At 38.9% G+C, this 25266-nt stretch overlaps 1 protein-coding gene and 1 non-coding gene across 2 annotated transcripts; both read left to right on the forward strand.

Moving 5' to 3' along the window:
* Positions 1-11567: 11567 nt before the first annotated feature.
* On the forward strand, positions 11568-25206 carry TMX1 (thioredoxin related transmembrane protein 1). The gene is made up of 8 exons (XM_024734742.1): positions 11568-11804; positions 14842-14957; positions 16295-16340; positions 18150-18278; positions 20477-20522; positions 20621-20722; positions 20838-20904; positions 23557-25206. Exons 1-8 carry the CDS (start codon positions 11653-11655, stop codon positions 23736-23738), a joined length of 840 nt encoding a protein of 279 aa, XP_024590510.1. The 5' UTR covers positions 11568-11652; the 3' UTR covers positions 23739-25206.
* LOC112392912 (small nucleolar RNA SNORA70) lies at positions 15075-15209 on the forward strand. The gene has a single exon (XR_003001782.1). It is a non-coding gene; the product is annotated as a small nucleolar RNA SNORA70 (small nucleolar RNA).
* Positions 25207-25266: the final 60 nt, after the last annotated feature.

Raw genomic sequence — 25266 nt, forward strand, 5'->3', positions numbered from 1 at the left:
ATTGAAAGATGATCTATCTCTAAAGCATGAGTCCATGCCGGTAAACCAGAATATGCCATGCTTCCTGATAAGGTCACATTTGTTTTAGGACAGTAGTGTTCTCTTAGTTTGATTCACTTTTTGAGAATTAGGGAACACACTTTGAAGGTGGGGGCTATCTCTTTAAATGTGTTTGTCCACCACTGTGCACAGGAAGTGTTCAAATGCTTGCTGAATGACTCAACGCAATGCCAGTCTCTGACTCCAGAAAGGGTGGGTGGAAGGCATCAAAATGAAGCATTCTTAGATGTTACTACATTTTCATCCAGCTGCTCAAAAATGCACAAGGATGCACTATTTGAACAATGCTCCTAGGTTTTCTGGGCCGCTCTTTATCAATAAATAACGTGTATTGAGCATGCATTACATATATTAACTCACATGAGCCTCACAATAGCCCGAGACTGAGGCACAGAGAGCTTGTATAACTTGCCTAAGTTCTCAGATCACTAATTGGTAGAGGCAGGATTCAAGGCCAGGAATCTGACTTTAGAACCCTGACTCTTAAGCACCTTGCTATACAGTCCCCACTGGACTAGACTCAGCCAAGACTTGTTCTACTCAGTAGGATTCAGCAGGATAGTCATCTCCTAGGATGACAGTGGAGATGGACGGCCTGTGGGCAGCACAAAGGAAGCAGAGACTTCCACTGCCCGCCACTGTGCTCTGAGGCCTCCAGCCAAGGGGTAAGTGAGGCTCAAATTCATCTTGTATTCTGTAGACAGCGCCCTGTGCCCCAGCCGCTATCTCTGCCAAGTCAAGTCCCCTGCAGGAGGAAAGGTTTCCTTTTCCTAATTTATGTGAAGGCACCAGACTGCAAGCAGGCCGGCATGGGGAAGAAATGACTAACCTTCCAGGAGAATTCCAAAAGATGAAAAGTCATAAGACATGGTCCTCTGCTTCAGAGTTTGGCCTAGAAAGACCCAGGGCACTGCTCAACCATTGAAGACTCTTTTAAGAGTCAAGTCTTAAATGAACTTAAAATGACCAGTTTATAATACATTGACCTGTCCTCAGGAAAGCCTGCTCATTTGGTGGGAAAAGACCAATTTTCAGGCAGGGCCATTTGAAAAAAAAAAGCTGTTTATAGGAGACAAATCCTCCCCCTGCACTTTCCAGTTTCATTACTTGTCAGAGCATTTCAATTATAGCTACACAATTACAGCTTTGCTTTAAAGTATTATTACCTATTCTCTATAAACGACAAAAGAATTTGAGAACTGTAAAGCACCATATACTTTTGAGATATTAGGGTGTTTGGGGAAGATGGGAAGGATGTAGATGACGATGAGGTGGAAGTCAGCTAAGATTTACTGCACGCCTCATGACGCTGTGGGTCAAGCAATGTGCTGAGTAATTTGCACGCATTCTTTAATTTTCAAACAAATATTTATGAAACGTGTACTATAAGCCAGGCATACTTCTAAGCACTAAGGATAAGGTGGTGAATGAGACATAGTATTCATGGAACTCACACACTAATGAAGGAGAGCCATAAAAATCAAAATAGGCAAACCAATATATAATAAAATGTCAAGTAGTGATAAGAGCTATAAACAGAAAAACAAAGAGGGATAAAGGGATGAAAGGAATGGCCAGGGAAGGTCTCTGAGGAGGTAACGTTCAGGCAGAGACCTGAATGAAGTGGGCAAATGATCCATGAAAATATACAGGGAAAGGATGTTCCAGGTACAGGGAACAGCAAGTGTAAAGGCTCTGAGGTAGGAGGGAAATTAGTATGGTTGAACAGAAAAGAGGCCAGTGGATAGAGTGGAGTGAGGAAGGGAGACAGTGAGAAGAAACCATATCAGAGCTGGTTAGGTAGTGGTGCTGGTTGTGGTGGTGGTAGTAGTAGTAGTCGTAGTAGTAGTAGTGATAGTGGTAGCAGTAGTAGTAGTGTCTAAGTCAGTTAGTCGCTAGGTCTGGATCTGTTAGACCAGTTGAATTCTAAGTCTGATGGGAAGCAACTGGAGGGCTTTAAGTTACGAAATGACATGATCTGACAGAAAGGATTATTCTGTGTCCATTAACTCATTTAATGCTTACAGCAAACCTGTGAGATGATCTACCATTTCCATACAACAGATGAGGAAACAGAGGATTAGAAAGAGTAAGTAGGTAGTGCAATTAAAACTGGAATACTTGTCTACCTAACACCAGAACCAGGTTCTTGGCCACCAGACCTAAGCCATCATGACCACTAAAATGGAGATATTAGGTATGGTAACCAGACTCCACAATGGCCCCCAGTGATCCTTGTCTATGTGTATCACACTCTTGTATGATCCTCTACCACAATGAACAGGTCTGACCTTTAAGACCAGTAGGATATTGCAGAAGTGACTCATGGCGAGTGGCCTCTGAGACTAGGTCATAAAAGGCATCACTGCTTCTGGCTTGCTTTCTTGGAGTCATGAAGACCTCAAGCAGTCTATGGAGAGGCCTACGTGGAAAGGTGCTGGAGCATCCCACCAGTCAGCACCAACTTGCCAGCACATGACAGACAGCCACTTGAGAAGTGGATCCTCCAGTACCAGTTAAACCTTCAGATGACTGCACCATGATCAATGGTGCACCATTGATCAATAACCATTATCAATGGTTATTGAATGTTACCTCCTGCACCATTATCAATAACCTCATGAAAGACTGAGCCAGAATCACCAGGAATTTAGCCACTTCTGAATTCCTGATACACAGAAACTGTGAGAGATCATGTTTATTGTTTTTAAGTTACTGAACTTGAAGTAATTTGAGGAAGCAATAGATAACTAATATATTAGACTTTTGTAAAAACAGATACTCCTATGCTATTGGGTCCAAATATTATTTAGAATGGAAATATTAAAAAACAAAAGCAGGGACTTCCCTGGTGGTACAGTGGTTAAGAATCCGCCTGACAATGCAGGGGACACAGGTTTGAGCCCTGGTCTGGGAAGATCCCACATGCCGCGGAGCAACTAAGGCCGTGCGCCACAACTACTGAGCCTGTGCTTTAGAGGCCGCGAGCCACAACTACTGAAGCCTGTGTGCCTAGAGCTCGTGCTCCGCAACAAGAAAAGCCACTGCAATGAGAACTGCAACGAAGAGTAGCCCCTGCTCACCGCAACTAGAGAAAGTCCACGCTCAGCAACAAAGACTCAACGCAGCCAAAAATAAATAAATAAATTAATTAAAACAAACAAACAAAAAAACAAAAGCATACTGACTTGCTGCCTTTAATTTTTTTTAAATGACAGTCCTTGTCTGTTCAGGCTGCTGTAACAAAACACCACAGACTTAGTGGTTTAAATAATAGACATTTATTTCTCACAGTTCCAGAGGTTGGGAAGTCTAAGATCAAGGTGCCAGCAGTTTGGGTTCTTGGTGACGGTCCTCTTCCTGGTTTGCAGATGACTGCCTTCTTGCTGTTATCCTCACATGGCAGAGAAAAGAAGCTCTGGTCTCTCTTCCTCTTCTTATAAGGGTACTAATTCCATCAAGGGGGTTCCATCCGCATGACCTCATTTAAACCAAATTATTTCACAAAGGCCCCACCTCTTAATACCACTGCATGGAACAGGGAGGGGGTAGTGGTGCTTAGTGCTTTAACACGTGAACTTTGGGGAGACACACTCAGTCCATAACAACAATTAAGGGGTCATTTTCCCTAATTATTGAATTTCAGAGACATATTTACATATAAGTATGGTATATCTGTTCATATATAAAATTTGATATTTAACCTACTATAATTAATATAATAGGTAAAAATAAGTTAAGATGCAATGTTGCTCTGTATTAACTGCCAACTCTCATGGGCAGGGAAACTGTGAGACCCATGGTGTGCTCAGATAACCGTCTCTGTCCTGGTTCAGTTCAAGCATTTCTTGTTGTCCTGACTCTGCATCATTTATGATCTCTATGCCTTGAGCCATCTGTGTGGGAAGAGCTGCTACTTGTGTCAGAGATTTTAATGCTAAGTGAACACACTTCTCTTTCTCCTCCTAAAATTGGCCAGACTTCCGAATTTAACTCTGGTGTCTATAGCTTTAGCTTTGCTTGTGCCTTTGGGACAACTGCAATAACATATATTAAGCTAACCTTGAGCTACAAATACTTTGCAACTTGCCAAGTAATTATGTCAGTGATTAGTAACCCTTCAGATGGCCAAATCTTCATTTATTAACTCTAATTTAGGGTTTCACATGATAGTATCCCTTTGAAAAGCTACATTTTTCTCTAGCTGGGTTTAAATATTTTATGCATGAACATTATAAAATATTTAATAAGCGTCTTTAAAGTTAAATTTTAAAGCCAACCTCATACATTTAGAATGATCCTTACTTTTGCCTTGCTGTATCCAAATGGGAGAGGAGAATAATTAATCTTCCTAGTCTTGGCTTAAAGAGCTGTGAGACCATCTGAGGATGTTATCTTACTGTTAGTGTAGTTCTCGGAGAGTTTAGCTAAGTTACTCTATAATATTGCTGCCTCGGCATACGTTTTGTGTGACCCAGCAGCCTGCAGGGGCGTTGAACTAACTCTAGCCCGTCCTGTGAGTGTATGCCCTAGGTAACAGCCCCGAGGGTCACAAGTAAATGTAGGTTACTGATATGACTCCCCCAGTGGCCCTTGTGATAAACTGTCCCCCTCATCCTCTCAGGGGCTTCGCTCTGTGCACCCCTTAGATAAGACCCCTGAGAAGCTTACTAAAACCCTGCTCTTTTTGGTTTGAATTGCCCAGGAACCCCAAAGCACTCCACCCACTGACCCTAAGAGAGGCATGTGTCCCAAGTCCTGCTTCTCTCTGCCTGCACCCTGCCTCACCCTCCCTGCGTGGGCCCTCAAGGCATGCTGTATACTTCTTTCAGGACTTGTGAGTAATAAACTTCTCTATTCAATTTCCCTGGTGGTCTTTTGCCAGAAGGCAGCTATCTATCTGACACCCCAGGGCTCTAATAACAAGTGTTAATTTAACAAAATCATAGCAAGTGGCTCTACTAATATCTGACAAAATAGACTGTAAAACAAAGAATGTTGCTAGATATAAAGAGGGAAGTTTTGTAAGAGTCCATCCATCAGAAATATACAACAATTATTAAGATATATAAAACAGAGCCCCAAAATACATGAAATACAAACTATCAGAATTGAAGAGACAATAGTTGGAGACTTCTATACCCCACTTTCAATAATAGAACACTTAGGCAGAAGGTCAGCAAGGAATTAAAAGACTTGAACAACATTATACACCACCTAGACCTAATAGACATCTATAGAGCACTCTGCCCAACAACAGAAAAATGCAAATTCTTCTCAAGGGTTGGAACATTCTCTGGAATAGACCATACGCTAGGCCATAAACCAAGTGTCAATAAATTAGAAAGAACTGAAATCACAGAAAGTGTGCTCTTTGATCACAATAGAGTGAAATTAGAAATTAATAACAAAGAAATTTGGGAAATTCACAAATATATGGAAAGAAACAACACACATTATTTCTAAATAACTGACAAGGAGGATATCAAAAGAGAAGTTAGTAAATACTATGACATGAATGAAATGAGGGCCGCAACATAACAAACATAACAAAAGTTATGGGATGCAGCTGAAGAAGTGTTTAGAGGAAACTCAGCAGTTCAAAACCTACATTAAGAAAATCAATAACCTAGTCTTCTACTTTAAAATACTTTAGGGGGAGAGGGAAAGCACACTAAATCCAAATCATGCAAAAAGAAAAAAATAATGAAAGAGAATAAAAAAACAATAGAGAAACCCAACAAAACTAAAAGTCTGTTCTTTGAAAAGATCAACAAAATTGACAAGCCTTTAGCTAAACTGACCAAGAAAAAAGAGAGAAGACTCACATTGCTAAAATTAAGAATGAAAGAAGAGACATTAGGGCTTTCCTGGTGGCTCAGTGGTTGAGAGTCCACCTGCCGATGCAGTGGGCATGGGTTCGTGCCCCGGTCTGGGAAGATCCCACATGCCGTGGAGTGGCTGGGCCTGTGAGCCATGGCCGCTGAGCCTGAGCGTCCAGAGCCCGTGCTCCGCAACGGGAGAGGCCACAACAGTGAGAGGCCCGCGTACTGCAAAAAAAAAAAAAAAAAAAAAGAAACATTAATATTGACCTTACAAATATAAAAAGGATTATAAGGGAATACTATGACCACTTGTAGGCCAACAAATTAGATAACTTAGATAAAATAGACACATTCCTAGAAAGACACAAACTACCAAAACGGATTCAAGAAGAAATAGGAAATCTGAATAAATTTACAAGAGATTGGATATCCACAAAGAAAAGCCCAGCTCCAGATGACTGTACTGCAGAATTCTACCAAACATTTAAAGAAGACGACAAAAGAAATTCTTCACGAATACTTCCAATAATAGAAAAGGAGGGAACACTGCTCAACTCATTCTATGAAACTAGTATTATCCTGATTACAAAATGAGATAAAGACATCACAAGAAAACTATAGACCGGTATCTCTTATGAATACAGATATAAAAATCCTCAACAAAATACTAGCAAACTGAATCTAGCAATATACAAAAAAAACTAAACACCATAACTGTAACAGGGAATAACAGATCTGACTCCATATTGGATCTGTTTCTTTTACTTTAACCTTTGAATTGTATTGCTTTTGCTATAATACAAGTTAATCCCTAAAGGGATGTTGCCTATAGCTTAAAGTATACATAATGGCCCATTTCCAGGTACCCTGCCGCCCATGCCTGAACGTCAAGCAAAAATACCTTTGTTTAAGCTCACAGGAAACATCCTGACCAGGCTCACCTGTGAATCGCTGCAGGGAAGAAGAAATTACCGCATCTCCTCCAGAGTCTAGCTGGAACCAGGAAATATTGCAACAACTTATTGTGTATTACCTTTTTTACTTTACCTCCTCATCTCCCCCTCTTTGTTTATAAAAGAAACTAGCATCCAAACCCAGGCAAGATGGTTCTTTGGGGCACTAGTCCACCGTCTTCTTGGTCTGCTGGCTTTCCAAATAAAGTCACTATTCTGTGCCCCAACAATTCATCTATAGGTTTACTGGCCTGTCATATGGTGAGCAGTATGTAAGGTTGGTTTAACATTCAAAAGTCAATTAATAAATGATATCAATAGAATAAATGACAGAGACTACTTGATCATCTTAATAAATGCAGAAAAAGCATGTGATAAAATTAAACATTCTTTCAGGATACACAACCACCTAGGAACAGAAGGAAACTTCCTCAACCTTATAAAGGACATCTATGAAAAACCCACACTCACATCATACTAATAATAAAAGACTAAATGCTTCCCCCCTAAGAACAGCAACAAGACAAGGATATCTACTCTTGCCACTTCTATTCAACATTGGACTGGAGGTCTAGCCAGGGAAATTAGGTGAGAGAATTAAATAGAAGGCATCCAAATTGGAAACAAAGAAGTAAAACTATCTCTACTTGTAGATCACATAATCTCGTACACAAAAAATCCTCAGGAATCCACTAAAAATTATCTAGTAATTTTTAGAACTAATAAACACATTCAGCAAAGCTGCAGGATACAGATAAATACCAAATTCTACTGTAATTTTATACAGCAGAAATGAACAAAACAAAAATGATATTAAGAAAACAATTCCATTCACATTAGCATCAAAAAGAATAAATACTTAAGAATAAATTTAATAAAAGAGGTGCAAAACTTAGACTTTGAAAACTATAAAACATTGCTGAAAAAAATTAAGAAGACCCAAATAAATGACAAGACTTCCCATGTTCATGGGCTGGAAGGCTTAATTGTTAAAAGGGCAATACTCCCCAATTTGTTCTACAGATTTAACGAATTCTCTTGCAAAATCCCCACATACTTTTTAATAGAAATTGACAAGCTGATTTTAAAATTTATATGAAAAATCAAGGGTCCCGGAATAGGTAAAATAATCTTGAAAAAGAACATAGTTGGAAGACTCATACTTCCCAATTTCAAAACTAAAGTAACAAAGAGAGTGTGCTATTGGTATCAAGAGAGACACACAGATCAATGGAATAGAACTGAAAAGTCAGGGGAAAAATAACCCCTCTCGAACATCTATGGCCAACTGATTTTTGACAAGGGTGCCAAGACCATTCAATGGTGAAAGAATAGTCTTTTCAACAAATGGTGTTGGGACAACTGGCTATCCACATGCTATGGAATGAAGTTGGACCCCCTATCCCACACCATACATAAAAATTAACTCAAAATGGATCAAAGACACAAATGTATGAGATTAAACTATAAAACTCTTAGATAAAAAACATCGGTTACCCTGGATTGGGCAATAGTCAGTTTCTTAGATACTACACCACAAGCATTTCCATTTCAAGGTGTGTACCCAGGGGAAATGAGAACATTATGTTCCTGCAAAAACTTGTGAATGTTGATAGTAGCATTACTCATAAACAGCCAAAGAGCAGAACAAATGTCCATCAACTGATGAATGGATAAACAGATATATTCATAAAATGGAATGTGACTCAGCAATAAACAGAAATGAAGTACTGATACAACATGCTACAACATGTACAAACTTTGAATACATTATGCTAAATAAAAGAAGTTAGTCACAAAGGACCATGTATTAAAATATTCCATTTAAAATGGTCATGAAGAACCTAGGGGCAAGATGGGAATAAAGACACAGACCTACTAGAGAATGGTCTTGAGGATATGGGGAGGGGGAAGGGTAAGCTGTGATAAAGCGAGAGAGTAGCATGGACATATATACACTACCAAACGTAAAATAGATAGCTAGTGGGAAGCAGCCGCATAGCACAGGGAGATCAGCTCGGTGCTTTGTGACTACCTAGAGGGGTGGGATAGGGAGGGTAGGAGGGAGGGAGGGGCAAGAGGGAAGAGATATGGGAACATATGTATATGTATAACTGATTCACTTTGTTATAAAGCAGAAACTAACACACCATTGTAAAGCAATTATACTCCAATAAAGATGTTAAAAAAATAATAATAAAGTACTGATGGTCTAGTGATATTAGAAAAAAAAATAAAGGAGTGATGTGAAGACTGGTGGGGAAGTAGTGTAGGCAGAGGGAACAGCTAATGCAAATTCTCTAGTGTGAGAATGAATTTGATTTATTCAGGGACCCCCTGGAGTGTAGCAGGGTAGGGAGGAGGAGAGCCAGTACTACACGAGGTAGCAGTTAGGCAGATGTCAGATCATGTAGGACTTTTTAAGCCATCGTAATGAGTTTAAGGAGTTTGGTTTTAATGTTTAGTGCAGTGGGAACTTCTTGGAGGGTTTTAAGGAGAAATTGCTAGATCTTATTTAGAGAAGCAAGAGAGAGGACACAGGGTGATCAGTTAGGAATCTACTATTGTCGAGGCAAGAGATGATAGAAACTTGGACTAGGGTATTGGCTGTGGAGATGGAAATTAGAGAAGGTAGAGTTCATGGGACTTGCTGATGGAGTACATGAAGAGGGGATGAAAAGAGAGAACAATAATGAAGAATTAAAATGTAAATTTTTGTCTTGAGCAACCAGATGGACCTTGGGGCTCTTAACTGAGATGGAAAACCAGGAGAGGGAGAATCAAGGATTTTATTTTTTGATTCTGTTATGTTTAAGCTACCTATTAGATATCCAAGAGGTGTCCAGCCACGGGTTGAATATTGTTAAAAAAGAAATAACAGTCTTAAAATGGAGTCATTTGCCCCCCATGAGAGCAAATCCAGACTTAAAGAAGAGGCAATCTCATGATAAAACCCTTGCCAGTTCTCCTCTCCTAAAAAGGCCTAAAAAATAATTTTCTTTTCTTTTGCTAATAACTCCCTTACCTCACCCTTCTTCCTATAAAAGCCTTCCATTCTGTATAACCTCTAGGAGAGCCCTTCTAGTTGCTAGATGGGATGCTGCCTGATTCATGAATCACCAAATAAAGACAATGAGATCTTTTTTTTAAGATTTTTTTTGATGTTGCCCATTTTTAAAGTTTTTATTGAATTTGTTACAATATTGCTTCTGTTTTTTGTTTTGATATTTTGGCCACAAGCATGTGGGATCTTAGCTCCCCAACCAGGGATCGAACTTGCACCCCCTGCATTGGAAGGCGAAGTCTTAACCACTGGACCGCCATGGAAGTCCCAAGACAATCAGATCTTTAAATTTACTTGGTTGACTTTTGTTTTTTAACCACATACATGTCTGAAGTTCCCAGAAAGGTCAGGGCTGGAACGACAGTTATATTGATAGCTTTTAAAGCCAGAATTGAGGTTATCTGGAGGAGCATGTGGATATGAAGAGGAGGGGGGCCAGTACAGCATCCTGGGGAAAGCCGATGTCTGGAAGTCAAGTACGGGAGGACGGCCAAGAATTTCAGAAGGAGCAGCTAGTGAGGAGAAAAAAAAGCAAGTGAGGCACCCCACTGTGCCTTTCAAGAAGGGTGTGGTGACAGAATGCTGCTGGCAGTCAAGTAAAAATAATGTTAACACGCAGATTACTAGTGTCCTAGAAAGGGCATTTCAGCGAAGGGGTGGGGAAATCAGCCAACTGGATTGAGTTTAGGAGAGAATGTGAAGTGAGGAGGTGTAATGGCAACTATTTTCATTTGACTGATTAATACTTTCTAAAGACTGCACATTTTGATTTGTATTTACAAATGCTTGAGGGAAAAACCCCTTAAATATTCGTTACAAGCCTGCGTCTTGTTCCATTTTGAATTTCTGATTTAGCATCTCTGTAACTACTGCATTACATAAAACTGAGGCATCGCATACATCCTAAGTGCACTAAACATGTACAGCTCAATGGCTTTTTGTGTTTTTTGATTAAATTAATTTTTATTGGAGTATAGTTGCTTTACAATGTTGTGTTAGTTTCTGCTATACAGCAAAGTGAATCAGCTATAAGTATACATATATCCCCTCTTTTTTTGGATTTCCTTCCCATTTAAGTCACCACAGAGCACTGAGTAGAGTTCCCTGAGCTATACAGTGTCAATGGTTTTTTAGGTATGACCTGTGTAAGCATTGTTCAGACCAAGATACAGAATACAAAGTGAACCCATAAGGTTCTCTTGTACCCCTTTACAGTCTATAATCTCCCAGAAGTAAACCAATATTCGGACTCATAAACATCCATTAGCTTCCCAACAAAAATTTTCAAAGGAAACAAAAGAAAACTCTGACGGGCATTTAACTGGAAACTTCTTTAGTGTAAACTTACCCACTGCCTCCGTTAAGTATAAATGCCAATCATTCGGCGCCAAAATCCTGAGGCAAATTTTTAAGCCGTTCGTCTCCGAAGTCCCGCCCCCCTTTCTATACCACGCCCTCCGTTCACTCTTCCTCCAAAACGGTTTAGAGCGTAGCAGAAGACAGGACGAGAGACCCCCTTTCTGTCATGCGCACTAGGGAACAGGAGCGCTCCCTTTTTCTCTGCTCCACCAACCGACTAGGACCTGGCTTCGTCATGCGCATTGAGAGTTCTTAAGGCGCGCGCGCGCGCGCGCGCGCGAGCGCCGCCACGCTCATGCGCACGAGCCGATCAGCCCGCGCGGGCGGAAGTGCGGAGCTGCTTCGCGAAGTGAGGGCTGCCGCGCTCGTTGTGGGTGGGCGAGCGGCCGACATGGCGCCCTCCGGGAGTCTCAGAATCCCCGTGGCAGTGCTGCTGCTATTGCTTTGGGGGGCTCTCTGGACCCACGGGCGGCGGAGCGACGTGCGGATCATCACGGACGAGAACTGGAGAGAGTTGCTGGAAGGAGAGTGGATGATAGAATTGTGAGTGCGGGGCGGTGGTCTCGGGGCCCCCTCGGTGGGCCGGGGTCCTAGTTCCAAGTCTGGACCCCCGATTTCATCCCCGTTCGTCTCATGCAAGTCCCAAACTACCCGGGACTGCGACTCTGAGGCGCGGGGCGGGAGCCCCCGACTCCTAGCGATCCCCTAACTCCTCTTGGGATCCTCCGCAGTCGTGGTCCCACCCCCTCCTCGTTTCTGACCGGGGGATACTCTGTTAAGTTTCTTCTAAAGTGTGCACCCTAGTTCGATTGCTAGGACTGAGGTGCGCCTGTGAGGTTACTTTCAGCTTTGAATTCTCTTTCTTCATGGCTTTGGAGTTTAGGGTGGTTGGTCTGTCTAGTTCCTATACAATTATTTATTTTGGAATGAGTCTTCACAGACTTAACAGACTTATTTCACCAGACTCTACAAAGGAGGAAATTGAGTGAACCTCTCCTCTCTTTTTGTCTCATTATCCTTAAAAAGTAGTCCACTTACAGTGTTAGAATTTGAGACTCTTTTAGTTTATTTTAAATGTTATTTTATGGATTAGGCATATTTTTATTGTAAATGCCAAGTAAATTCAAGTTGCGTTATTTAGATATCTGCGTTCCCTTTATCATTTGTTGTTGTTTTTTCTTTGCCCACGTTTCATTTTTCTTTTGGGTGTGTGTTTTTGCAAAGTACTGAATGTCTTGGGTTATAACTTATGCTTCTCTAAATGGTATTGCATTAAAAAAATTAATGTATGAGTGTGATTATAAACTCTTAAAAGAGCGTCAGTTCGTCACTTATTGTTCAGATAAAACCATGTGTCTGTGGTGATTCTGTTATAATAACGTCCCTTCTGCATCGGTAGATAATAAACTGTCTGCCTTTGCTTTAGTCACTAAATTGGTGGTGGTGGTGACCGTGGTGGCAGTATTATTAGTGGTACTAGTCATTATTCATTAGTAAAAAACACCATTACTGGCTGTTAACTGTACTAAACGCTTCTAAGCTCTTTACATACGTTATCATATTTAATTCTTTACAAATTCTATAAGATAGGTATTATTTCCCGCATTTTACAGATGAGAGACATATCTAAAAGCTTTAATTAATATGTCCAGGTATTGCCATAGTGGCTTTCTTATTGTCTCCAGAAACTAACACAGAGTAGACATGCAGATGTTGTTAGAATAACCCCCTTCCTTAACGGGGTTCAGGCGGGTGCTTTTCTGGGTGGTTGGGTTGCCAGTTAAGGAGGGAGGTGGAGGTGGACATCCCCAAGGAAAAACCCACAAGGTCACATCAGTAACTCCTGAGTCATAAAGTCAAACAAGGCATAGAACATCTATATGCAGGATACAATAGGGGAAATGTTTATATAGTATGCATATAATCTGTAACTCAGTGAAATGAATTTTCAGGCACCGTTGAAGATGCAGGGGAGAGGAAATATAACCAGGGACAGCATTTGGGTTTCATTGTCCTCAGTACCTTGTTTTAGATAGTGCCCATAAAATATTCACAGTTTCATAAATAATGTGTTGAGCAATTGTGATTATGAACTTTTATGCAAATTAAATCAAGTATTACTCAAGGACATTTTTATTAACTCATTTGATCAAACTATATCAATACAGCAGTCAAAAGTGAAGTATTTGGGGATTTGAATTAGAGCATCTGTATGAAATTAAGAGCATACCGTAGTATTTTTTTCCCCTAGCCTACTGAATATGAAGTTGTCTCTAAAAAGCACCGAAGAAACAAAAGAAACTTGAAAAAGGATCTAGTATTTCTAATGATAGTCAGCTCTTACTGCAAGTTAGTTATCTGCATTAAATCTGCCCTGATCAGGAGTTATGTTACAGAGATATTTTCATTGTAATTCAATTTATTGTTACGGACTTTGGCTTTTGTGTATGGTACTAGTCTTGTTCCACAATGCATATTACTTTTAGGAATTTTATTTTCATAAAATAAGTCAAGAAAATAGAATGAAGTACAGAAACTGTACTCTTGTGTTTAACAGGTACAGGCTTTATTCTTCCTGGTTCCATTAAAAAAAACTGAGGTAAATTATGAGATAATATACAATAAAATGGGAAAAATCAAATCCTAGGAAAGATTCAGGGCCTTTTAAGACTGAATACCGGAAGAGTAATTAAAATACTAATATGCTTGGCCACAGATTTATAAACCCGAGATTGACCAAGGTCTGGGCAGAGAATTTCATTTGGCCTGCCTAGTGTTTGTGTCTGGGTTAAGTTTTGAGGTAGCATTTTTACATAAAAATGCAGATTTTCAGCTCCTTTTAAATTGGAATAGCCTGCTGCACTGGGCCAGCTGTCCTGGACCTGTCAAGCTATGTAGTGTTTCCTTCCTTAAGATGAGGCACGTGTTTCCTGTTCACCACAGCCGTGGGTGCTTCCTCTTTTTTTACTAGCACCTTGGCACTTGTGACTCCTGCACATACCATTGTTAAAACTGATGAACTCCAAATTTGGCTTTGAGCTTTCTGCCCACCTTATAATAAGAGAAATCCAAAGGTTTTTTTTTTTTCTTTTTTTTTTTGCTGTACGCGGGCCTCTCGCTGTTGTGGCCTCTCCCGTTGCAGAGCACAGGCTCTGGACGCGCAGGCTCAGAGGGCATGGCTCACGAGCCTAGCCGCTCTGCGGCATGTGGGATATTCCCAGACTGGGGCACGAACCCGTGTCCCTTGGACCCATGTCCCCTGCATCGGCAGGCGGACTCTCAGCCACTGCGCCACCAGGGAAGCCCCCAAAGGTTTTTAAAGAGCTGTCTTGCACTTGAAAAAGGCCTTGTGTATTAAAAACTTATTCTCAGAATTACTTTTCTGTGATTAGCATTATCAATTCATAGTTCTTGATTTCCAGAGTGTTTGACTCACACTTAAAACCTTTTCATCTTCACAAAATTAACCACTTTGTTATCTTGTTTTTAGTATAAAATATTCTTCACAAGTTACACATTTTAGAATTTTTATCCCAATATGATATTAGAGTGTTTAACTTTTTAAAAAACTATTTCTTAGTTATGCTCCATGGTGTCCTGCTTGTCAGAATCTTCAACCAGAATGGGAAAGTTTTGCCGAATGGGGAGAAGATCTTGAGGTTAATGTTGCAAAAGTAGATGTCACAGAGCAGCCAGGTACTGTAAGTCTTTGGTTAATTTTGTTTCGTTGCAGATTGGGATGATCTGTTGGTCTGTTTTCCACATTGCATGATCTTAACTCTACCTTTCACTAGTTTTTAAAAACAGAACTGTCTTCAGCTGGTTAGGCTGACTTACCCACCTCCCTGATGGGGGCTCAGTGTGAAGTGCCACAAAAAGTAGATTCCCTGGTTGGGTATGGCAGCTTACTTCTTTTCTGTATTGCTCTAAGGGACCTTGGAGACATCTCCCTCCCTCCACTCTTCCCTCACATAACGGCCTGTGATCGTTTTTCCTTTGCATCTCAGGCCCCAGACTAGTATGTAAGACGTCTGTGAGAAGCCCTAGAACATTGTGGCTCAGGTGGACTTTGGTTAACCCAGCATTTGCATCTGTACCAAGCTTCAGAATAAGGAGCATGTGGTTGAGGTTCTTTGTAGAGTCAAGGTCACATTCCCTGTGTGAGTCCTCTAAATCTCTGCAATTGGGTTTCAAATTTAATCCTTTAACTGTGATTTGAGAACATTGGCTGTTAATTACAAAGCCCTCGGGGTTGTGGCCTCCTGACTTGGCTTCCTGGAGAAGTGTCAGGCCCTGCCCTTACAGATGCTTCTTACCTGTTCTTGGTCACAGTAAACCTGGATTCTTGATTCTGCCCCATCCCAAATGGTAATAATCGCTAATATTTGGTGAGCACTTACTGTTACAGGTACTGCTCCAAGTGTTTTGCATTTATTATGTAGTCCTTATACAGCGTTGTGGGATAAATAGTATCCCCGTTTTACAGATCATAAAACTGAGTCATAGATTGGTTCTTAGTTATTTTAGTGTTTAACACATGGTTGATAATGTTAGCTGATGCTGTTATTGCCCACCTTTTGGAAGATTCATAATATTTTCCATTTTTAACAATACCTTAGAAACTCTGTGTTTGCTTTTTGATTATCAAATGCAGTTTCATTTGATTTTAGACCTAAGACCGCAGTTATATTGTGCTGTCCCATGACTCAGCTAGTAATCTTATAGTAGTATAATTGACCAAATGTTTATACATATATATTCACAAATGTCTTCAATGTTCAGATTTTACATACTTTTAAATGGAGATAATGTATAGTAGGGTTTTTTTTCAGTTGCTTTAAGTACGTAATTGGAATTTCTTTCATTGTTTATATTACAGAGCTCAACTATTTTTAGGTATAATTTCATATTCTTTGCCTATTAGTATTCAAGTAATTCAGAGTCAGCTTTTAAGTGGTAAGTGATTGGCCCATATAAAACCTGCTGTGTGTTCTTTCTTGTATTTATTTCTAATCTTTCTTTATCATTTGTAGGACTAAGCGGACGATTTATCATAAGTGCTCTTCCTACTGTTTATCAGTAAGTATTTGAAGATTCTGTAGTTATGAAAGATGCATCATAGTGTAATCAGAATAGTAGACCTCTAGCCTAGATCATGTTTAAAGAGCATTATATTCAATAAGTTTACTAGAAGGCTTACTTTGCTTAGTGCTATTCTAGGTGCCTTTAGATAGATGAATGATGCATGAAACAATCTGTGATCCCAAAGATTTGTAATTGTTTTAGAAGATGATGTGCACGAGAAATGGTGTGATACCATTCAGCTAGTAAGTGATTATGAGCGCAGAGTTGTGGTAAGTACTGTAGGGAATTTGGTAAGGGAAAAAAATCGCTGCTTTGGACTGGTTCCTGGAGAATATGGGGTTTAAACTCAACTTTGGAGGTAGCATTTTCAAGAGTGCAGAGTAAGCATTCCATCCTGAGAACAGTCTCATAAGCAGTTATAATTAGGAGCATGGTATGTTCAAACATTAGCTATTAGAAAGTGCTGTTGCTCAGCCTTGGGGACAGTGGTAGGTGAAATGGTTGTTAAGTCAGAATAAACAAGATTATGTAGTGTTCAGTGTCAGGTTTTTTCATTTGTCTTTATCTTCTGAACTGGCCATAAGAAATCTTAAATCTCTTTATCTGCCCTGAACCTTAATGTTCATCTAGCTGGTGGGTTGAATGCCAGGAGGCACTTCTCTCCTTCACTTAAAAGTTACACAAACAAGAAGTTGGCAGTTCTGTGTGTATCTTGATTTTCCTTGTCTTTTTTTCATGTTTGTATCTGTTTCCCTGTACCTTTCTATTTGCCACGACTCCCTTTGTATATGTTTAAATGTCTCTTCTCTGTCTCTGTAAGTGCTTCTCTCCGTTTTTACTCAGTCCTTTTCTCCACATGCCCCTTAACTGGCTAGTCAGTCTCCCTCTTGTCTCAACACCCCCTGAAATTTTCTGGAATTTCCTGCCTTTTTCTTTTAGTAACGTTGTTTATCATGCCCATTCCCCTAATTTCTGCCTGCTGAAATCCTACCTATCCTTCAAAAACAGCTCAAATGTCATTTTCTCCGCAAAACTTTGGGTTTTTGAGTAGGGGCTTCCTTGTTGTCTTTGGCTCTGGGTGGATAAAGGATCCTCTAATCTTACTGTAGGTAGTGGGGAGCTATGGAAAGTTTTTGCGCTTAAGTGATAAAAATTGAAGTGTTGATTGAGTAGAGTTAGACTGGCAGTACTGTTTAAGGTAGTTTAGAAATGGTGAAGATGTGGGAACAAGGAGAGCACTTACGATCCTATGACAGAGCTCCATGCATTAGGAATGGGAAGGAGGAGGTGGGTGTCAGAAAGAATGCAAAGCCGAATAGTCACTGCATCAGATGCCTCCAGCGACTTAAAGCATGATGGCTGTGAAAGTTCTTTAACAATAGCTAATAAATAATAAACGTCAGACGCGATTCTAACTGCTTTTTCATGAAGTCATCTCTTTAATGTGTGTATTGTGGCTTAAAAGTAATTTTCTGAGATATATCTACGTACTGCATTTCTTTTTCTCCCCAGTTTTTTATTGAGACATAATTGACATATAATTACTTACTGTGTTTCATAGTTTTATTATTTGGAAGAGTAACAATAACAGTCTTAAGACTTACGATTGTTTAAAAGTGTAACCTCAATGTTTAATTAAATTTGGGGCTAAGATGTCAAGGGTCGGTAATTAGTGTAATTTGCTACTTCTGCATTGCTGATGATTTTGAAGATTAGGATTGATTGTAAAATGAGGTTATAGAAATAGCAAAACAAAGTTTATTTATTTGGTGCTGATTAATATTTACTTGTGATCTTCTTTAGTTGTAAAAATGGTGAATTTAGGCGTTATCAGGGCCCAAGGACTAAGAAGGACTTCATAAACTTTATAAGTGAAAAAGAGTGGAAGAGTATTGAACCTGTTTCATCATGGGTTGGTCCAGGTTCTGTTCTGTAAGTATGAGGGGTTTTCCTCTTATTTATTTCAGGATTAATTGGGACATATATTTCATGTAAATAAAGGATACTTACTTAGTTTTAATTCTAGGACTCTTAAGATATGTTCAGATTTACTATGTGTTATTTTCAGTTTGACTTTATCTTCTAAGTCCAGTGGATACTGTGATCCTTGTTAATGTAGAAGGAGGCAGTCTATAGAACTAAGCTGAAAGTCTTTTTAGGAATATTTTAGTTCTGTAAATATGGTCATTTGTATCATCAAAAACTAATAAATTCCCCTAAGAGTGTGAGCGATATAATAGGTAAAACTGTCATTTGAGGGGTTTTTTGTTTGTTTTTGTTTTTTAAAATATTTATTTATTTATTTGGCCGTGCCAGGTCTTAGTTGCGGCATGTGGCGTCTTTAGTTGAGGCATATGGGCTCTTAGTTGCGGCACACGGGATCTAGTTCCCTGACCAGGGATCAAATCCAGGCCCCCTGCATTGGGAGTGTGGAGTTTTAACCACTGGACTACCAGGGAAGTCCCTATCATTTGAGCTTAGCATTTGGATGAGAAGCCTCAACCATAGACCTACTCATGCTACCTTTAGATTTAAGTTCTTGATTTAATGTGATTGAATTATTCCACCTGTCTGATAGCTTTTTGTACGAATAGTATGGATGAACAATGAGCCTAATGACATGACTAACCACTGAGCTTTATATGTAGGTAGAGGGTACATTTCTCCATAGCAGCTTGCTATGGAGCAGTAGGATTGGGCATAACTGGCACATTTTCTGAATCTTTCTTGGGGAGCAAGGCCTCACGGGTCATTTGAGAGACCTCTGGGAATACTGAGTTTTGCTGAGGCCACCATGGACTCATCCTGGTGTGGCTAAGCTGTCTCTTCCTGTCCTCTTACCACACTTGCCTTTGGAGGATGGAGAGTGTAAGCGATAATGCTCTGGATCTGGGAGTGGGGGCATGATCATCCCTAAGCAGTATTTTGAAAAAGAAAGTTCATCTTTAGGACCTTTTCCTTACACCTCTGAATTGAACTGTCAGAATTCCCCCACTGAGCCACCATGCCCAACCCAAATAAGGCACCTGCTCTTTCTGATAGAATCTAATTAGCACAGACTACAGTGAGACAACACAGTGATTCATGTTTCAGTTCCTTGTTCCTATTCCTATTTTGTGTTTTAAAGAACAGAAGCAACATGGTTAATGTACCTGTCTGTGTTGGACTGAAAATGTAACTGATTTTTGTTTGAAATCTCATGTCATAAATGATTCTTCCCCTCTCTGGTCGAGGAAGTGGGGGTCGCTTGTAAGTCTCCGCTGACTCCTCCGGACAGCAGTCCATACCTTTTTTATTGGTAGACTGAGTAAGAGGTTCAGCTTGGCAGGTTCATCCACCCAGCGATCCGTGATTGGATTAGGCCATTCTGCATGCGGGACCTCTGGCTTGTGTGTGAATTAGTTTATGTGTTAGCGGCCCCACTTCTGCTAGAGAGAACCCACAAAGCTAAGTTTTGGAGCAGGCCTGTTTTCTAACTGCCCATCAAAGCTACTTGGGTTTAATTATGTGAAAATTGTTATTTTTACTTTTACCGTTTTACTTATATGGTAACAGCATTTATTTCTTGTGTAATTATTTTGTACATCATTAAACTATATCAAACTAATGCTGTTGTAAGTTTAATTTTAATACAAAAGGAGGGTAATTCTTAGGTGGGAAGGATCAACTCAGCAAGTGCTCCCAGTCTTCCTTCAGGCTCCCTTCTCTACTTCTTCTTTGGAAGATTTTAAGGGTGAATAAGAGTTGCCATTTGCTTACAGTGTGCCTAACTTCAAACCAGTTTGTTCCATAGAGCTTGCAACCTGTACTCAAAGTATATTGGACAGATCATCAGGTGAAAGGTTATAGTCAAAACAATAGGAGAAAAGGAAAAAAAAATGATCAAGTGTTGTGTTTATGAGGATATCACATAGTGGCAAAAATTCAGAAACTGTTAATTTCCGTTAACAAGCCTTCTTATTATGGGCTTGAAATCACTGATGTATCACTAATCTTGAGTAACATCAGCAATAAAATCTGTTGTGTTGGGGAAGTTATAGAGTAAAAAATAGAAGATATAGGTAACACACATGTATTCTACTTCAAAGCTGTGTATCTGATTCAGTTTTTCACTTGTCTCTTTATTTTAGGATGAGTAGTATGTCAGCACTCTTTCAGCTGTCTATGTGGATCAGGGTATGGGCTAAAATTTTATTTCTATTTTAAACATTTTGACACTGTCACTTTTTAAGAAATGACCATGTTTTTAGTTTATTTTTTTCTTTTGATTTTAGACTTACCATAACTATTTTATTGAAGACCTTGGATTACCGGTTTGGGGATCATATACAGTGTTTGCTTTAGCAACTCTGCTTTCGGGACTATTATTAGGACTTGTAAGCACTTCATTTTTGGAGTACTGGGAAGAAAAATATTTTAGAATTTCATAATTCAATATAGTTTCACTAGCTTTATATTGTACATTCATACTTCTTATGTTTATTTTTGCAGTGCATGATATTTGTGGCAGATTGCCTTTGTCCTTCAAAAAGGCGCAGACCACAGCCATACCCTTCCAGTAAGTATATTTTTAAATTTTTATTTTTATTCACTATAATCCCATTGATTTCTGTAATAAACACAATCACACATAAAACAGGTTGCCTTTCTAGCTTAGGTTTCTAAATATGGAGTGGTGGGGGAAGAGGGATGTATATTTCATGTAAGAATGACAGCCCATTGGATTTAGAAACATAGGTTTTTTTTTGGTTTTTATAGTGTGGAGAATTTTAACACTGCATATAACTTATAGATATTTGATAACCATTGACCTGATGTCAATTTGTTTGAAAATTCCATGATATTCATGGATCCATTTGAATATACTTGGGTCAAAAAAAGTTGAATATATTCCACTCTTGAAGTCTTTTCATTGGTATAGTGACCGCATTTGAAGCTTTTTCTTTGTATGCTGGTCAAGTCTAAGTTTTTCTGTTAGGTTATTGGGAGAAGCAAATCCTGTAGCTGCTTGAGGATTCTCATTGCCATTGTATTTTACTACACGATGGGTTTATAAAATTAGAATATTCACTGCTGTTTATCTTAATAGGATTACCTACCAATCATTTATTTTTAATCTTGAAAATCATACTGTTATGAAGGCCCTCTTATTTGCTGTTTGAGCTTTCACTTTCTGTTGTCCCATTTGCTTTTCAGCAGCTCTTTAAGTAGACTGCATAAGTGATACTCTTCCCATTTTGTGGTTGAGGAAACTAAAGCTGAGAGAGATGAACTGTGTTTCCAAGTTCACACAGAAATGACAGAGCTGAGAGTAGAACCTAAACCAGACTTTTGGCCTGACATTTCTGTTGTATTTCGTGACTTAGGACTTAAACTGAGGTCAAAACTCCTGAAATGAAATCAGTGGAGATTGCATTTACAGTATTCCTTGTCTGTCGAACAACTGATAAGGTTTTTTAAAAAATTTCTTAGATAGTTGCATTGATGCTAAGAAGAACACAGGTAGGGGAGGGCATAATTTTATCCACCAAGGGTCACTGACCTGTAGGAAAAAATATAATAAGCACAGATTACTTAAAAGACAATTAAGTCAGTGAATGTACATTTTATATTTATTTTGCTTCAAAAACCTTAAACCTAATAACAGATTTGTCTCAAGTAATCTGTGACACAACTGATACTAATCCATACTTTAATGTGATATTACCCCTTCTACAGCAGGCTACAGGATTTTTTTGAGTTGTTTTCCATTATGTGTGTTTGGCTTAGATTTTGAGTTGCTAGGAAAAGATCCAACTGAGTCTAACTTTAAGCAAAATCAGAATTTATTGGTTCACATAGTCAGGAAGCCTGAGGGCAGAGTTGATTGGATCCTGGGGCTCAAATGTTTTTATGTTTCTGAATTGCTCAGTTCTCTGTAACTTTGCTTGCTCCATTTTGGGGTCTTTTTAGTCCTGAGAATAGAATGACTATAGAAAGCTATAGCTCATAATCCCAGAGTAAGAAGGAAATATACTTCTCCCTGTACTCACCTATCTTTTGGAAAAATTCTGGTGTATTCCACATGTATAGAGGGCTCACTTTTTGGAACAGTCACTGTAAACCAGGGTTTCTCAACCTTGACACTATTGGTCTTTTGGGCTGGATAATTCTTAATCGTGATGAACTGTCTTTTGTACATTATTGAATGTTCAGCAGCATCCCCCTGGTTGCCAGTAGCACCACCCCTCTCTGTTGTAGCAACCAAAAATATCTTCAGACATAGCCAAGTGTTCCCTAGGAGGCAGAATCACCCCTGGTGGAGAACCACTGCTCTAAACTGTCGTTTGTGTCCACCACAGCCACCTGGGATGTAGCATAGCGAAGGGGTAACCCAACAGGAAAAGGGATGCTAGACAGACCAAACAACAGATTGTCCTCTTTACGGTAATTCCTTCCCGTAATTTCTTCTACCTTGCATCCCCGTGTTCTTCCCACTCCATTCCAGGTTGCCTAGGATTAGGGACGGTCTCGGATCACTGAACAGAGAAAAGCTCATTGGCCAAATTCTGTGTTCTGGATCTCAGTAACATGGTGTCTTCTAAGTTTAAGTTAACTAGCAACAGTCCCTATTAACAAAGGGGGAGGGTATATGTGTGTGTGTGTATATTAAAAAATTAATTGAGCTGTATACTTAAGATATGTATCTTATGTTGTTTATAATTACACCTTAATAAAATTACATATGTGGAGAAGTGGAAGCATCTTTATGAAATCACTTGAAAAAAACATGGCTAGGAAAATAGCCTTCAACTTAAGTGTCTGATTCCTATTCTTCTGGGAGCTGAAACAAGGGTGGTATTGAAGTTTGTCTTAGTATACTTCTTAGCTAGAAGATTTAATAGCAACTTAATATAAGATAGTTATATTTAATGCAGTCTGTTTTCTTACAACAATATGCACAGCATTAATTCTGGTTCATTAATTTCAGTTCAGTTTATGAATAGGTGGATAATAAGAATGAATTTGGTAAGTAAAGTGGATCTTCCAAACCAGGTATTTTCATAGTATCACTTGTTCTTGAAGATAGCTTTTTCCTTTTGGAAATCCAAACATGATTGATAAATAAATGCCAAAGCAATTTATGGGCATATGAATTGTGTCTTGATTGTACTTCTTAACACAACTCTAATACATCAACAAAAGAACATTTCTGGTTTTTATCTTTAAGAAAAATTATTACTAGAATCTTCTCAACCTCTGAAAAAAGTGGAGGAAGAACAAGAGGCTGATGAAGAAGATGTTTCAGAAGAGGAACCTGAAAGCAAAGAAGGAATAAACACAGACTTTGCACAAAATGCCATAAGACAACGTTCTGTGGCTCCTTCATTGGCCACAGATAAATCTAGTTAATTTGTACAAGTATATTCATATGATTTTGACAAAAACAGAAGATTGATTATTTCTTTTGGTTTGAAGTGAACTGTGACTTGCTTGTACATTGCAGGGTTCAGTCTAGATTGTCATTAGGTTGAACAGTCTACCTTCAGAAAATAAAAGTAGCATTATTTGAAAAATCAGGATTTGAGAACAGTATGTGGTTCAAACAGTTGTTTAATTTTTGAAAAATCTGGTGCCAAGCAATAAGATTTCTGTATGTTTGTTTCATAATAACCTTTTCAAGTCTGAGTTGAAAAATTACATTTCCCAAGTATTGCATTATTGAGGTATTTAAGGAGATTACTTTCGAGAAAAAGATTTCTCATTTGATATAATTTTTCTCAGTTTCACTGTGTGAAAAAAAGAACATATTTCCCATAAATGGGAACTTTGCCCATTGTCTCAAGAGATGTGTATATGTGAGGTCCTTTTAGAGGTAAATTCCAAAATTTAGTCATAGCTTTAGAGTATGCAACTAATAAAAAGCTACCTTACTTTAGTTACAGTTTTCTACATATGATAATACAGGATATGTTTAGGAAGATTTTATAAGCCCATGGTGTTGTCTTGATTCCTATAAAAGGTTGGTTGCCTTTTTGTTCTCCTCTGTTCAGTGTATGATTTGTATTTTTCTTACCATGAGTTACATTTTTCATTTTCCAAATTGGATAATTTCCTGGAAATGTTTTTCATGTTTTAATAAATTGTTTCAAACTGAAGTTTACTGAGGAATCCTTAAAAGTGAAGAGACATCTACTGATAATTTAAAATCTTGGCTACTTGTTTCAGATTTTACATCATTCTTGTTGAACCTCTACTTGAACTTTTTTTGGATGTGAGGGTGAACATTCCTGATTTTTATTTGATTTCGTGGAAAAGCCTTGGTATTTTACATTTTGAAAATTCGCAGAAGCTTAATTTGATATAAAGTTAGCATTCTACTCAGGAAAAAGCATCTTGTAGTGTATGTTTTCAATGTATATTTGTCCTCATACAGAAAGTTCTTAATTGATTTTACAAAGTCAATGTATGCCTGATGTCTTAAACTCATAAAAGGCTTATGTTTTTGAAAAGACAGACTCCGTATTCTACTGTACTTTCTGTTGTGTGGTATTTCACAGGTGGGTATCAGCAAGGTGGGACATTTAATATATTTTTACTCCTTGAAGAGTTTAAGAGTTTTCACCTTACAGCAAAAGAGGGGGTGGGCGGACGTGTGTGGCAGCAGTAGAAAACTGTGTTAGCTACAAGAAGGGGAAAAAGCATAAATATTTAGAATGGATCACCTCTCCATTATGGTAATAGACAATTTCTGTAATGTCCCCTTTCATCTAGGTTCTGCTGCTGTGTGAATCCTTTAGACTTACAATATCATAATGTACAACAGTTTTCTTTAAAGGCCTCGCCTTTAGAATATTAAATATTCTACCATTGAAGAGTTTGGATGTGTGATTTTGTGATGCTTTAGAAAAATAATCTAAGCACAAAATAAACTTTTCTA

This window comes from Neophocaena asiaeorientalis, unplaced genomic scaffold, assembly GCF_003031525.2.
Source record: "Neophocaena asiaeorientalis asiaeorientalis breed wild unplaced genomic scaffold, Neophocaena_asiaeorientalis_V1.1 scaffold547, whole genome shotgun sequence".
Classification (NCBI taxonomy): domain Eukaryota; kingdom Metazoa; phylum Chordata; class Mammalia; order Artiodactyla; family Phocoenidae; genus Neophocaena; species Neophocaena asiaeorientalis.

What these genes read in the sequence shown, in the direction of transcription:
- TMX1 (XM_024734742.1), top strand. Translation starts at nt 11,653, where the DNA reads ATGGCGCCCTCCGGGAGTCTCAGAATCCCCGTGGCAGTGCTGCTGCTA. An exon ending in GGAGAGTGGATGATAGAATT is followed by an intron (nt 11,805 to 14,841) that starts GTGAGTGCGGGG and finishes ACTATTTCTTAG; the next exon opens with TTATGCTCCATGGTGTCCTG. An exon ending in GTTGGTCCAGGTTCTGTTCT is followed by an intron (nt 18,279 to 20,476) that starts GTAAGTATGAGG and finishes TCTTTATTTTAG; the next exon opens with GATGAGTAGTATGTCAGCAC.